The sequence below is a fragment of the Mirounga leonina genome, unplaced genomic scaffold, assembly GCF_011800145.1.
Source record: "Mirounga leonina isolate KUSES-001 unplaced genomic scaffold, KU_Mleo_1.0 Mir_174, whole genome shotgun sequence".
Taxonomy (NCBI): domain Eukaryota; kingdom Metazoa; phylum Chordata; class Mammalia; order Carnivora; family Phocidae; genus Mirounga; species Mirounga leonina.
This window is the reverse complement of record NW_023270451.1, coordinates 58,486,793-58,499,515: the sequence shown is the minus strand read 5'-3', so window position 1 is coordinate 58,499,515 and position 12,723 is coordinate 58,486,793. Positions and strand designations below refer to the sequence as shown.

The following is a 12,723-nucleotide window of genomic DNA, read 5'->3' as shown; positions in this document are numbered from 1 at the left end:
TATGAAGGATTTTTAAAATAAATAAATGTGAAGCATCTAAATAAGTGTTTATCCTCTTACCATATCACTTTGGGAAACCAATGATAAAACCATTACTCAAAATATTTTTAAGATTTCCTTTGGAGTATTTTAAAGCCAGCCACACATGCTTTTGTAGATACTGTATGATGCAAATATTTGACCTATAAAGATCAATTTGGGTTTTGGAAATATCTCAGCGAATCTTAAAGAAAAGTCCGGGGGAGACTTGGGTGAGTGATCAGGCTAAGACATGCTATTTTGGGTGAGATGCAAATTGGTGCTATTGGCTTTCCTGAATCAGAAAGTTCTGCTTAGCATGAGTTCTTCCCAATGTTTTCAGCCAGGGCCCCATCAGTGACATAAATTAAAACCACCTTGAGGACACCTAACAGTTTTGGAGGTGTGCATGTTGGTGTTGCAAAGAAAGTAGTTGAACAGGAGTTCAAGGGGACCATCCATACAGGAACAGAGCAGCGTAAGCTGCTAATACCATGCTAACCAGCCTTCACATTCTCATGTAACTGTAGGTGTCCTCGTTGTCTATAGCATAGCATATGCTGGAGAAAAAGTCCCTTCCAAAACGGTTACACGTCAGGACCTTTGCAAGCTCTTCACTTGATAAAATAGTGGAGAGAGCAGGAAGGATGCTAACTCTCTGCTCCCTGGGATCTGGCAGGGCTGCGGGATGGAGCTCTCTGCCAGATGTTACAATGGTCAAGAGCTTGAGCTCTGGACTCACACAAGCCTGGCTTCGAATCCCGACCTGCCACCTGCTAGCTGTGTGATCATGAGCAGGTTACTCACCCACATCCATTCCCTCATTTCCAAACTGGTGACAACAGAACCTACTTTCTAAGCTTACAAGAATTAAATGAGATAATACAGGCAAAATGCTTCTCACAGGGCCTAACCCATGTCGGTGCCCCATAAATATTGGCCCCAATTATGAACAAAAGGAAAAGATAGAGGATGGAAAAGCAGGCAGAGGGGAAGGAAGCAAGAAGAATAAGGGGAAGCGAGGGAAAAGGCAAGGAGGCAGGGGCTTCGGGCTGACAGGGGGGGCTGGCTTTATTAACCTGGTGGTTCCTGCTGTGGCCCAGGCAGGGAGGAGTAACTCATTAGTTAATGAATTGGTATAGTATTGGGGGGGAATAAAAGATCTAAAAGTGTATATCTCAAATATTTAGAACTAAACAAGAAGGAAGATCAGACGGTCCCTTTCACAAAGTGCTCACTCACACACACACACATTTATAGTCTTGATTCTTATCTCTTAAGGATAATGGTGACGCCTTCTGTTTTGGAAAGGACAGTGGGAGGCCCCTAAGACAGTAGAGCCCTTCTGCTGTCATTAATAATGGGGCCTTATTATAATTCCAGGAAAGGAAAGCAATGTGAGCAAATTTTGTATAGATTCTGCACCCTAGAAATGTTCTTTTCAGGATTTTGATGAAATGGCTCTATATTCTGCTCAAATTACAGCAAGTGTCAAAATTGCTCTCCTGCTCTACAGTCTGTCATTAAATCTAATTAGATCCAAACTCCAAAGTAAGGGCCAATTTATAGTCCATCATCCGGTAGCCTCATCCTCTCCCCAGATGACAGAGTCTGTCTGCCGTGCACCTCTCAGCTGGCACATTCCTGGGAGCCTGGGGTCCTCGGAGGGGGGTCATTCCTTCTCCAGGCTGTGACCTTACCACCATTCTCACGTCAGTGGCTCTCAACCTTCAAAAACCCCTCTCATCTTCCTTCTTCTGGGACCTCATTACACCCCGTTTGGTTGGCCAGTGGAGAGTGGTATGTTCAGATGAGTGGTGTTCTCGGGCATTCTATGGTGTTCTCGGGCTGACTTTGTTTCCTTGACTGAAACCACTTCTGAGTTAAGCTCTTGTCAATGGCCATCACTTTGACCACTTCTCTAAGAGTTTTGATGGAGCTGAGGTCACTTCACTGAGCCCTCCTCATATTCAGAGCCCGGTTCAATTTTTTGCATCTGAGGGACAAAAACACCCCAACCACGGCTGCAGCTGAGTCAGACCACCAGCTCAGACCCTCCTTAGGGTCAGGCCACTGGGGAAAGGTCACCAAGTTCGATGTCGGTAAAAAGGCCACAGGGTGATTCGGGAATGACACTCTTCACCTCCCTGTCCTAGCGACACCCTCCCTCCACCTCACAGCACCAAGGGAGAGAGAAAATTCCAATTGCATGTATTCATATTTTAATGAATGCATATTGGTGGAAGTGAAGAATGCTTATGGGTGTGCAGGGCTTATGGACAAAACACAAGGTGAAAATTCAGAGCGGCCTCTAGCGTGGCAGGTGACAGTGCTTCTCACACCCCGGGGGTCTCCTTTGCACCATGGCTCCAGGGGCCACCTTTGAGATAGAGATTTCCCACTCTGCATCTCCATGCTGACCTCTCTCCTGAGTCCCAAAGAGTATTTTCAGTGAACATTTCTACCTGGATGACCCACTGTCACAACAAAGTCAACATGTTGAAAACAAAACTCAGGATCTTGGCTCAAAGCCTGCCTCTCCCCAGGTGTCCCACCCCAAGGAAGTTCACCAGCATAAATCCAGTCACTCAAGCCAGAAGCCTGGGAGTACTTCCTGACCCTCACCCTCCATGTCCTGCCCGTCCTGCCTCCTCCACATCCCCTGAACCCTTTAACCTCTCCCACCCCCACCGCCACTGTCCTTGTCCCCATCACCCTGTGCCTTGCGCAGGGCACTTCACCGCTCTCTAACTTGGCTCCTTGCCTTTACCCTGGCCCCCTTCAATCCATCTGACCCCAGCACCCACAGCAAGCCTTCTGAATGTAAATCCATCATGCCCCACTTTGGGTAAAAACTCTCAGGAGCACTCCATTGTCCTTGGGTTAAGGTTTCAATGCCCTCACCTGTCCCACAAGGCCTTCCACGTCTTGGCTTCTGCCCACCTCTCCCGCCTCACCTCCTGCCACGTTCCCCTTTGAATGCTGCATTCCAGCCAGGTTACACACCTTTCTTTCTGCTGCTCACATATTAGAGTTTTGCTGGTTTCCTGGCTTTGCATATCTGGCCTCCTCCTTCTTCTTCTCGTTACTGGAACATAAAACACATACAGAAAATCGCACGCCACATGTATAGCTCAGGGAATGGTCTCAAAATGAACACACCCATATAATCTAGGCCCAGACCAAGACCTGAAGAGGACTGGTATTCCAGAAGCCTCCCTCATGCCCCTTTTCACTATTCACCAAGGGAAATCACTACCCTGACTTCTAATAACATAGACTGGGTTTTCCCACTTTCGTACTTTATGTAATTAGAACCTTCCGAATTGTGTCCGGTGTCTACTACTGCATAACAAACCACCCAAAAACTAAACAGCTTAAAATAACCTTAAAGTCCCACCTCGGGCTCATCACTCCTTGCAGCCATGCCCTCTCGTCCGCTTTGCCACCAAGTTTCTTGAAAACTGGCTACACTCCATGTCCGTCTGCCCTCGCCCCCCATTCACTCCGCGATCGCGGCTCCGTCCTGTGGTTCTGCTGAAGCAGCTCTCATCAGAGGGCGCCCCTTACCTCCTTCGTGTTGAGCCAAGCGCACGGTTTTCAGTCTTTTCCTCCTTGACCCCCTACCCCCAAGTCAGTGAGTCCCCAAGTCCTAGTGATTCTCCCCCTTTCGCCTGTCACATATTTGTCCTTCGCTCAGTATCCCCTGCCTGGACGAATCCAGCTGCCTCAAGGATACCTCCCTGCCCCATTCGGACAAGGTTTCCGCTGCTAACAAATCTAGACAGGCTCACCACTCCCCACGGGATAAAGCCCAAACTGCAGCAAGGCAGGAAGGCCCTAAACCCGCGCCCGGCTCCCTCTCCGGGCTCTTGGCCCGCCCCACGCCTGCGCAGTGGCCACCCCGGCTGCGTCCCGGGAGCGCGCCCCGGGGGCCCTGCTGGGAGGTTCTCTCTCACCTAGGACCCGCTTTGCCCGCTTCTCCCTCCAGATCTACTTATCCTCTCTGTCCTACCTCCGAAGCCACCTCGGTAAAACTGGGCTGTTAACAGCTCCTTTCTGATCCTGTTTGCTGCTATCGATATTAATAGCACTCATTATCATTACTATATATTTGGCTTACTCCCTCTAGAACATAAGCTCCTCAGGGCAGGATCTTTATTTTGTTCTAATATATCCCAAGCTCGCACAACTGTGCCTAACACATCTAGGCACTCAATAAACACAGGCTAAGTGAATGGAAGGGTAACATTAACTGAGCCCTTATTTGCCAGGTGCTTTTCATGCAGGATCTCATTCCCACCTCACCGCAGCCCTGTGAGGAAGGAACTCCGTTTTTATCCCAGTTCGGCAAGGGAAGAAGCTGACGCCTAATGAGATTAATGAGACCTAATGGCATGCCCAACGTCACCCAGCTGACAGATGGCAAAAGCTAGGACTTGAATCCTGATGTGTCCAAGCTCTAAATAACCTCATTCTACCATCATGAGCTTTGTCTGCAGTGGTGCTTTGCAAAATCTCTCCTGGAGGTTACAGCAGGTCTTCAGCAAATGGAACAGTTACCTAGAAGTAGTGGAGGTATCTCTTTACATATTAATCTCTTCATTATAGTATGAGTGCTCAGAGAATAGGAAGTGAATTCTAATTATTTTATTTCTCCACCACCACTACCCAAAATTCTATGCAGCCGGCATGGTGTCTTACATGTTTGTGTTCATTAGATGTTTGCCGAATGAAATAACGGGCGTGCTGTTAAGAGGCGGCATTGGCAGTGCGTCCTTCTTGTCCAGTCAGTAATTCTGAGCACTGTCCTGACCGTCGCCCCGAACCTAGCCCCAGCTGCTGCCTCTTCTAGCTGGGTGCTTCTTCAGCACGAGAGAGGCTCCTGGCCATCCCTGGCTGGCCCCCCTGTCCCCCCTGACCCCAGCCCTTTGCCATCCTTCCTGTCATCATGAAATCCCCTGCCTGCCTTCCTGCTGTCAGTGGCCTGATCACGCAGAACGAGTTCTGCCCACCCCTCTCCTCTTCTCCACCCAACGCCCTGCTGGAACCTGGCTGCTTCCCGGGTCATTCTTGACAGGCAGGGCAACATGACATTTATGTAGATAATTGGAACACAGTTGGATTGTGATAAACAAAGAGAGAGTCACGAGGCAGGCCAGGAGTTATGAAGCAGGAGAAATTCCTTGTTAAATGATAGAGGAACTGAAAATGAATGAAGTCACTTTCTTTTTCATCCTGACATACTTTTTTTTTTTTTAATAAGGAGCTTAGCTTCTCTCGTTTTGTCAATTATTTAGAATTGTTGATTGCAAGCAATAGAAGATGGAGTGGTTTAAGCTGAAAGGAGAAATTTATCATAAGGATACAGAACCTCTAGGAACTCAAAGTTTGGAATGTAGCCAGGCCTAAGGGAGAAATGGAAGAAGCTTCAGGAAGATAGTCCAGGATCTGGGCAGCATCCTCTTTCCATGTCTTATCCTCTCTGTCTCTGTACATTTGCCTCATTCTCATCTCTCTGTAGACCACTGGCCCCCATACATCATCATGGTATACGGCTGCCCGTGGCTGGCTACTGAATGTGTATTTGGTGCGACCGCCTAGCTCCAGCAAACCCGCTAGTCCCCAGGGAAATCTACCTGATTGGCCAGCACAAGCCACGTCCCCACGCTTGGCCCAGTCACCTGTCACCGGCAGAGCGGTGATGTTGTTCAACATGGTAGCCAAATGCCCGTTTCTTTGGGGCAGAAAGAAGCAGAAAGGATCCTTGTGAGTTGAGCAATCGTCTGATAATGCTCTTATAAAAGAATTCTGGGTGCTTCCCCAGGAATAGGACACATGAAGAGACATCCTATCTTTGAGAGTCTTTTTCAGACACAAATACATAAAAATGAATTGCCATTTAGGAAACCTCACCTTAAATAACTAAGACAATGTTCCACTGCTAGTTCCTAACAGGTTTTTACGCCAGTTCTGTTCACCGAAGGCTTAGCATCCTGGCTCCGACCAGGAGCCCCACACACATCTAGATGGCCCACTGGACCGCAGCGCTTGAGGTAAAGCAGGCTGGGCGGCGCTCGCTCCTCCAGGTCTTACACGAACGATGCCCACACCTCCCCTTCAGCCACCAGAGTTCTCGCCTCTTTCTAGTAAGGCAGCCTAGTCAGGTCTGGGGAGACAGAATCCCCTACCTTTGAGGGTTCCACACCCTGACAAATTCTGAGAGCCCTAACCCGGGTCACTGCTTCCTTGATGTGGTTTGAGGGCCGGTGAGAGGGAGCTAGGACAGATCGTTCTTTCGTTCTGAGCTGGCCTTGCCCACTCAGTGATCCACTAATTCAAGGCTGGGTAGGGATAAATGGAAACGTTTATCCAGCTCAGAAGTGGGAGCACTAGAGTTCAGTTGCCCACGGCAGGTCCATAGTTTCGCATCCATCTTTCCGTGACTTGGCCCTGTGGGCACGGCTACACTCGCTGGGGCGGGCGCCTGGGGCCGACAGACACTGCCTGGGCCCCAGAACAGGTGGCTCAGCCCCAGGCCGTGGGGACGGACGAGGGGCCGGGCGCCCTCCGGAGGCCCACTGTATTCGGCCCACACCTTCTCAGTGCCCCCTCCCCCGCTTGTTTTCCAGGCTCCCCGGGGACAGCAGGCCGCGTGTGCAACCTGACTTCCCGCGGCATGGACAGCTGCGAAGTCATGTGCTGCGGGAGAGGCTACGACACCTCGCGTGTCACCCGGATGACCAAGTGCGAGTGTAAGTTCCACTGGTGCTGTGCCGTGCGCTGTCAGGACTGTGTGGAGGCCCTGGACGTGCACACGTGCAAGGCCCCCAAGAGCGCTGACTGGGCGGCTCCCACATGACGTCGGCGGAAGGCTCCGCCCACCTGCCCTCCTGCGGGGACTCCGTGGGATCTGCCAGGACCCTGGGCCTCCTGGCTTTCTCGGGGAGGTATTTCCTAAGGCATGTGACCTTTGTCTCAACAGAAGCCCCTTCTCCCTCCGCGGGGGCCTCAGGACGGGGGCCACATGCTGCACATAAAGCATGCCTTATCCTCCCCGACTTCCAGCATTCTGGGGGCCCATCTCTTCCTGATCAGGACAGATTGCTAAGAGGGGAAGGGGGGCGGGGGTGGGAGGCTGATCCCGTCTCCACCCACCTAGATGTTTCCTCTTTCAGGAGCACTTAGCCAGAGGAGAAAAGAGTGTCCCAAAGGAGCTTGTTTTGTGGTCTCACAATAAATGCTCACAGTTACAAAATTCTATACTTCTCTCTGGAGGGTAAAGACAGCAGGACCAACTGCCACTGAATTAACTTTAAATCTTGAAAAGACCAAGCAAGGCTTTTGCCTGATCAAGTGATTTTCACAGCCACCCCCTCCAGGGGTAATTGGTAATTGCTTGGAGAAGGATGGCTTTTAATGAACTTTAGGTTTAAAATGCATATTTTTCAAGACGTTTATTGCCATATTAAAGTTTGATGTGACAAGATGGAACTGTTGTCCTTTGGTACAGTTTGGAATCTTTACAATAGCAAGACCCTCAGAAAGGAATTGCTTTGCATTACTGTCCCCCTGATATAAAGAAGCTTTAAGGAATGAGACTTCCTTCTTACTTAGGATCTGAAAGGAATTTAAAAGAAGATTGATGATCTGGCAGTATTCTGTGCCTATTGGGGGAAGATGGAGGAAAATAACTTAGTGAGTGGAATATCAGAAAATGTGTCTTGACAGATAAGGAAAAAAGGGGAATAAAATTCCTATCTGGTATGATGCACATGACCCATGGAATTTTGTAGTTGAAATGGCTTTGAGAAAGAAAACTTTGGGGATGACAAGACCAGGGAATCAGCATGCTGACAGAAAGGTTTCCAGAGCTAAGTCATGCCTGGACAGCCTTCACCATAAACAGATGCCCAGAACAAGTTGGCCACGTGTGCCGAGGAGCATCAGCTTATACCCATCACCCTTCAAGCACGTTTGAAAGAGCTGTCATACTGAACTGTGTTCATCTGACGCTGACAAGATGACAAGACATCATAGCCTAGAGCAAATGACACATAGCCTTGCTTATAAAGTTGGCAACTCTAGTGTATTATATTGCAAACAAATCGTCATTTGGAGACTATATTTAAGGGGCCAGCTGTAATTTGGGAACATCAACATGCAGATTGTGGCTGGCTTCAGCCATGAGCCAGAAGATGACATCCAGGGAAAATAGAGAGGCTGCTGCCCCATTTTGTATGTTAGGTGAAAGAAAGGTGAAATATCTGAAGATACTTCTCATCCCCTTGGTACAGGTAGGTTCTGGTTCTCAGTGTGGTCTCTTCACATTTACTAACAGGATGTTCCATTCTATGCATCTGGTGTCCAGTGATCGAGGCTCACTCATTCATTGACAGCCTGGCCTTCAGTTTCTTGGTCCTTGCTCTGCAGCAGGACGTCTAGACTGAAGCTCATGGACAACAACCTGCTGCAGTACTTTGTCAGAATTGATGCTTGCCTCCCAGCCCTCATCAAAATGACAGAATTCATCTCCTTTCCTTCACTCCCAAACCCCCAAATTTGTCATCTGATTTTCCAAAGTAACTTTCCTCTTTTTATTCTATGGATTCAGAGGATGGGAAGAGTGGAGCAGGGCAGAGTTGCTCTGAGCTCAGCATGGGCCTTCGAGGGCGAGTGGGAAGGCTGGGCAGGTGGGCTGTCTTAGTTACATTCAGCTGCCTGTGGACGCTTTTCTGGTGGGGATGAGGGGACTTGCACGGTGGTCCCACAGCCATCAGCCCTTCTCCCTGCTGGATGAACTATGAAATCATAAATCCATGGGTGTATTTAGAAATGGAAAGGATCTAAGAGGACATCTCGGCTCCCTCCAGTTTGTATCTGAGGAAGCTGAGACCAAGAGGGGTGAAGGCCTCTGTGCACTTATCTGCCATTGCCCCCAATCTCCACTGCAAACAGAGGAGTCAGGAAAGTCAAGCACTTTATCTAGTTTGTCTCAGAATTAACCCAAGTGGATTCTAAGTCATTTTAGCATCCAAAGTGGATGGTCATGATTTCTTTTAATTGCTGGAATGTTTTGATCTGACTTTCATTTCATGCTGAGATGCATCCTTCTTGATAAGGAGCAAGGGCATAAGGCATATCCATATAGAAACCTGCCTACATTTTCCAAATCTGTAAGGCAGACTGTGACAGCCCTCTCAAGTGGCAGTGGGTGTGGCCATGATAGAGGGAGTAATAAGAGAATGAAGTATTTTTATCTGCTTTTACATCTGAAAGAGGAAATCTCCACTATTGGAAAAAAAATTAAAAAACAATTGAAGATAAATTCAAACTCATTTTCTTTAGGGTTTGGGGGAAGATCAATATGTCATGATCCTAAGAGAGACTGAACTCTGGATTACCTGAGGCTTTTAAGGGAATGTACGGCACAAATTACCCAAAACAAAGTAAAAGAACCCATTCAGTTCGGATCCCTTACAAGTTCCCTCTCAGTGAAAATCTTATGATAAAACCAAGTTTTCTAGGCCCAAGAGGATGCCCATTAATGTTCGGCAATGTCTGAAAAAGTTCCAACACAATAGGCGATCTTGACTGACTCAGTGGGGTTTTCTACATATCTACATATCTTTCTAAAGATACCATCTGCACATGACTCTGAGTCTTAGCAAATGAGTTGTCTTCAATAAATGTGCCTCCCCACATTGGTCTGCACCTCAGAAGACTGGACCGGACTGACTTGTATTCTGTGAGCATGCTTTGTCAGGGTGTATCCGGTTACACCTCGGACAGCCTCTCCCATCCAAGCTCCAGCACAAAAGCCCCAAGTGCGGTGACCACGACCAGCCGGGGCTCCTTGCCCCTCCAGGATGGAGGCCCTGGCATAATACGGATATCACCAGACTGAAAGGAGCATCCCTGAAGGATCTATCAAATGGCAATATATTCCGTATTGGGGCCGGATGATGGAAAAAGGATTGAGAGGGAAAGAGCCAGGTGGTTGTTGCCAAGTGACTGGCTGAGCTTGGTGATGGGGCAGAGTGGCTTTTTCAGCTCTTGTGGGTACCCACCGCCCCTCCTTCTGCTGTTGTTCCCCTGTCCCCTCCCAGCACCTTCTCCCCGAGGCATTGGGAGGCCTAGAGGTGCAGGGCCTCGGGCCATTGCTCGCATTCTCCGCACCTGTCACATAGCTCTGCGTGAGGCTGCCAAGGTTCATTTCAAGAGACGCTCTCGATTGTCATAACCATATTCCTTTCCATCGGAGCTATCACGAAGCTCGAAAACATCAGGTATCACGTTTCTTTTTCAAAGAAAGTAGCTTTAAAGTCAGAAAATCTAGCTTCACATTGACATTTCTCGGCCTGATTAATTTATTAAGGAATCTTACATCAGCTCTACAAAACCTAAAGCAGGGCTCCCTCAGAGGTAGCCAACATGATGGTGCACGCACTTGTCCTCGATGATGTTTTCAGGCCAAGATATTGTTATTACTTCTCATTTATTAAAGGCTGGCCTGGGGCTGGTGTGGTCTCGCTCAGCTGAAGAACATTCATCTCCCCTCTTGCCTGCTCTCCAAATAAAGGCTCAGAGTGGTGTCCAATCGACCAGAACCATTCTTTTGTGTCTATTTACTGTACTTCAACTTGGGTTTCCTTGTCTTAAGAGCAAGAAGCGTACTTTTAACAAATAAACCTCGCCAGTTCCAAAGCTGGTAAATTGCTTTCGTCAGGTCTGTGCTGACCTTCTGAAAAACAATCCACTGGTATAAATAAGCTCACAAAGGCGTGCTTATTTTGACCTTCTCCTTACCTAGGCAGAGAAAATTTTCACTCATCCATGAGAATGTTCTTTACATTTTTCAAGGGATCAGCAAGGACAGGTGGTTTGCAAAGCCCAACATGATTATTATTTTTCTAAATCATAGTTGTTCGAACTCTAGTTTTTTTTCCCTGATATTCACATGATTCCTGTTTAACCAAACCTCCCACTTCCATGAGCTAATAAAAGTGTCACGCAGATTGTTACAAAGAACTATTGTTATTTACAAGTCTACATTTTCTGTGAAATCAAAACATAATAAAGTGAATTTCCAGTGTTGACTTTGTTATTTTAAACTTATGAGAGTCTTGCCAAACCCTCTAGTGGAAAGAAATCCCTGCAGGTTATGGGAATTATTCCCTTGTCTTTTCTCAGGAATACACTTCTTACACAACCTTATCAAGAGGTGGTTCTCAAGTTTGTAAAGATTTTCAGGGAAGACAGTTGGCTCACCTTACAAAAAATACTCTTGTGAGTTCACAGGTAAGTGATTGAGAAATTATTCCACATTTTCACCCTGTGTTGCCATTTAAGTGCTTACCCCCTCTAGGTGCCAGCATGCTTTGGCTGTGTTTATAAATTCAGTGTCTCTCCACAGCAGCTAGACCCACCCCCGTTGACCACTCCAAATTATTACTTTCCATGCATAGTGCTTGCTTTTGGCTAAAATGGTGTTTTTTCAGCTTGAATAGAAACATACAAGATCCCTTGCCCCTTTATTGAGATCTGTGTATCCTGATTGTGGGTGTTACTTACACACTGGTAGGGAAAGCTCGGAAAATGGAAATAAACTCTCCCCCAGCAAAGGAAATCCACCCAACATTTGCTCTTCCCTGATATGCTGTTTTGGGGTAACCTGACTAAGCAAGGTGCTGACTCTGCACATCAAGTACCCCAAGGTGGCCTGATTGTCAGGCTGCTTGCTGTCCCTCTAGGATGATCTGCAGAAGAGGTAATGATATGTGTGTCTACATGTGTTTTTCAAAGACCATTTTCCCCAAATAGATTTGCCCAATCATTATCAATGAAACTGCCCTATTCGCTAACCCTTTGGGTGAGAGGACTGTCCTACACATTGTACAATCTTTAGAAGCAAGCCTGTCTCTACACACTAGATGTCGGAGGTACTCTCCTGCTTCCCAGCCCTGACAACCAAAAGTGTCCCAGATATTGCCAGATGTTCTCGGTGAGGGGGTGGAGGAAGCAAGGTGTAAGACAAAACCATTCCCAGTTGAGAACCACTGATGTTAACACTTTGGGTCAAGTCCTCTATCGAAATGCAATCCGTATACATTTCTGCCATTTTCAGTTAGGCACACTTCAGTGGGAGTGATAGTTTAATGGGATTAAATCTTGGTACTAATGCATCAGACTAACTGGGAAGGAATCTTTTGGAATGGGTGTATCATAGAACCCCTCAGCAGCCTGGGGCAGAACAAGACAGGCTGAGACCTGAAGTTCACTGCATGTCCTGGGAGGGTAGAAAGCACCAGGCTCCTGGGTTTCTACGGATGGGCATTAACTGTAGGAAATCAAAGGAAGGATGGAAGCTAAGCAAGGAAAAACAATAGTGTGGTTTCAGAAGCTGGAGACACAGATCTTCTTAGGAACTCCTCAGTTTCACAACACTCAGTGGGAAAGAAAAGCCCCAAGATAAGGCCTGGAAGGTGGAAGAGTGAGACTTTATAGATCTGCATAAAATAGTTGAGTAATTTTGAGTTTCTCAGGACAGAGAGGAGGGTCATAAGAAAGAGGAGGCACCAAAACGTGGAGAAAGACTGAGTTTCAGGCAAAAAAAAAAAAAAAAAAGAATCTCCAGTTTAAGGTCAGGGTGGGTATCATTTGTGGGTTGATCATTGAACACCTCCCCCCCCAAAACACACACAC

The 12,723-nt window shown here is 47.5% G+C and overlaps 1 protein-coding gene across 1 annotated transcript in view; it reads left to right on the top strand.

Annotated features, from left to right (window-relative positions):
* Positions 1-11,118, top strand: part of WNT2 (Wnt family member 2) — a 46,805-nt gene extending 35,687 nt beyond the window's left edge. The window contains exon 5 of the mRNA XM_035020987.1: positions 6,651-11,118. Coding sequence (XP_034876878.1) covers positions 6,651-6,880 — 230 coding nt within the window. The 3' untranslated portion in view covers positions 6,881-11,118. The remainder of the gene's footprint in view (positions 1-6,650) is intronic.
* Positions 11,119-12,723: the final 1,605 nt, after the last annotated feature.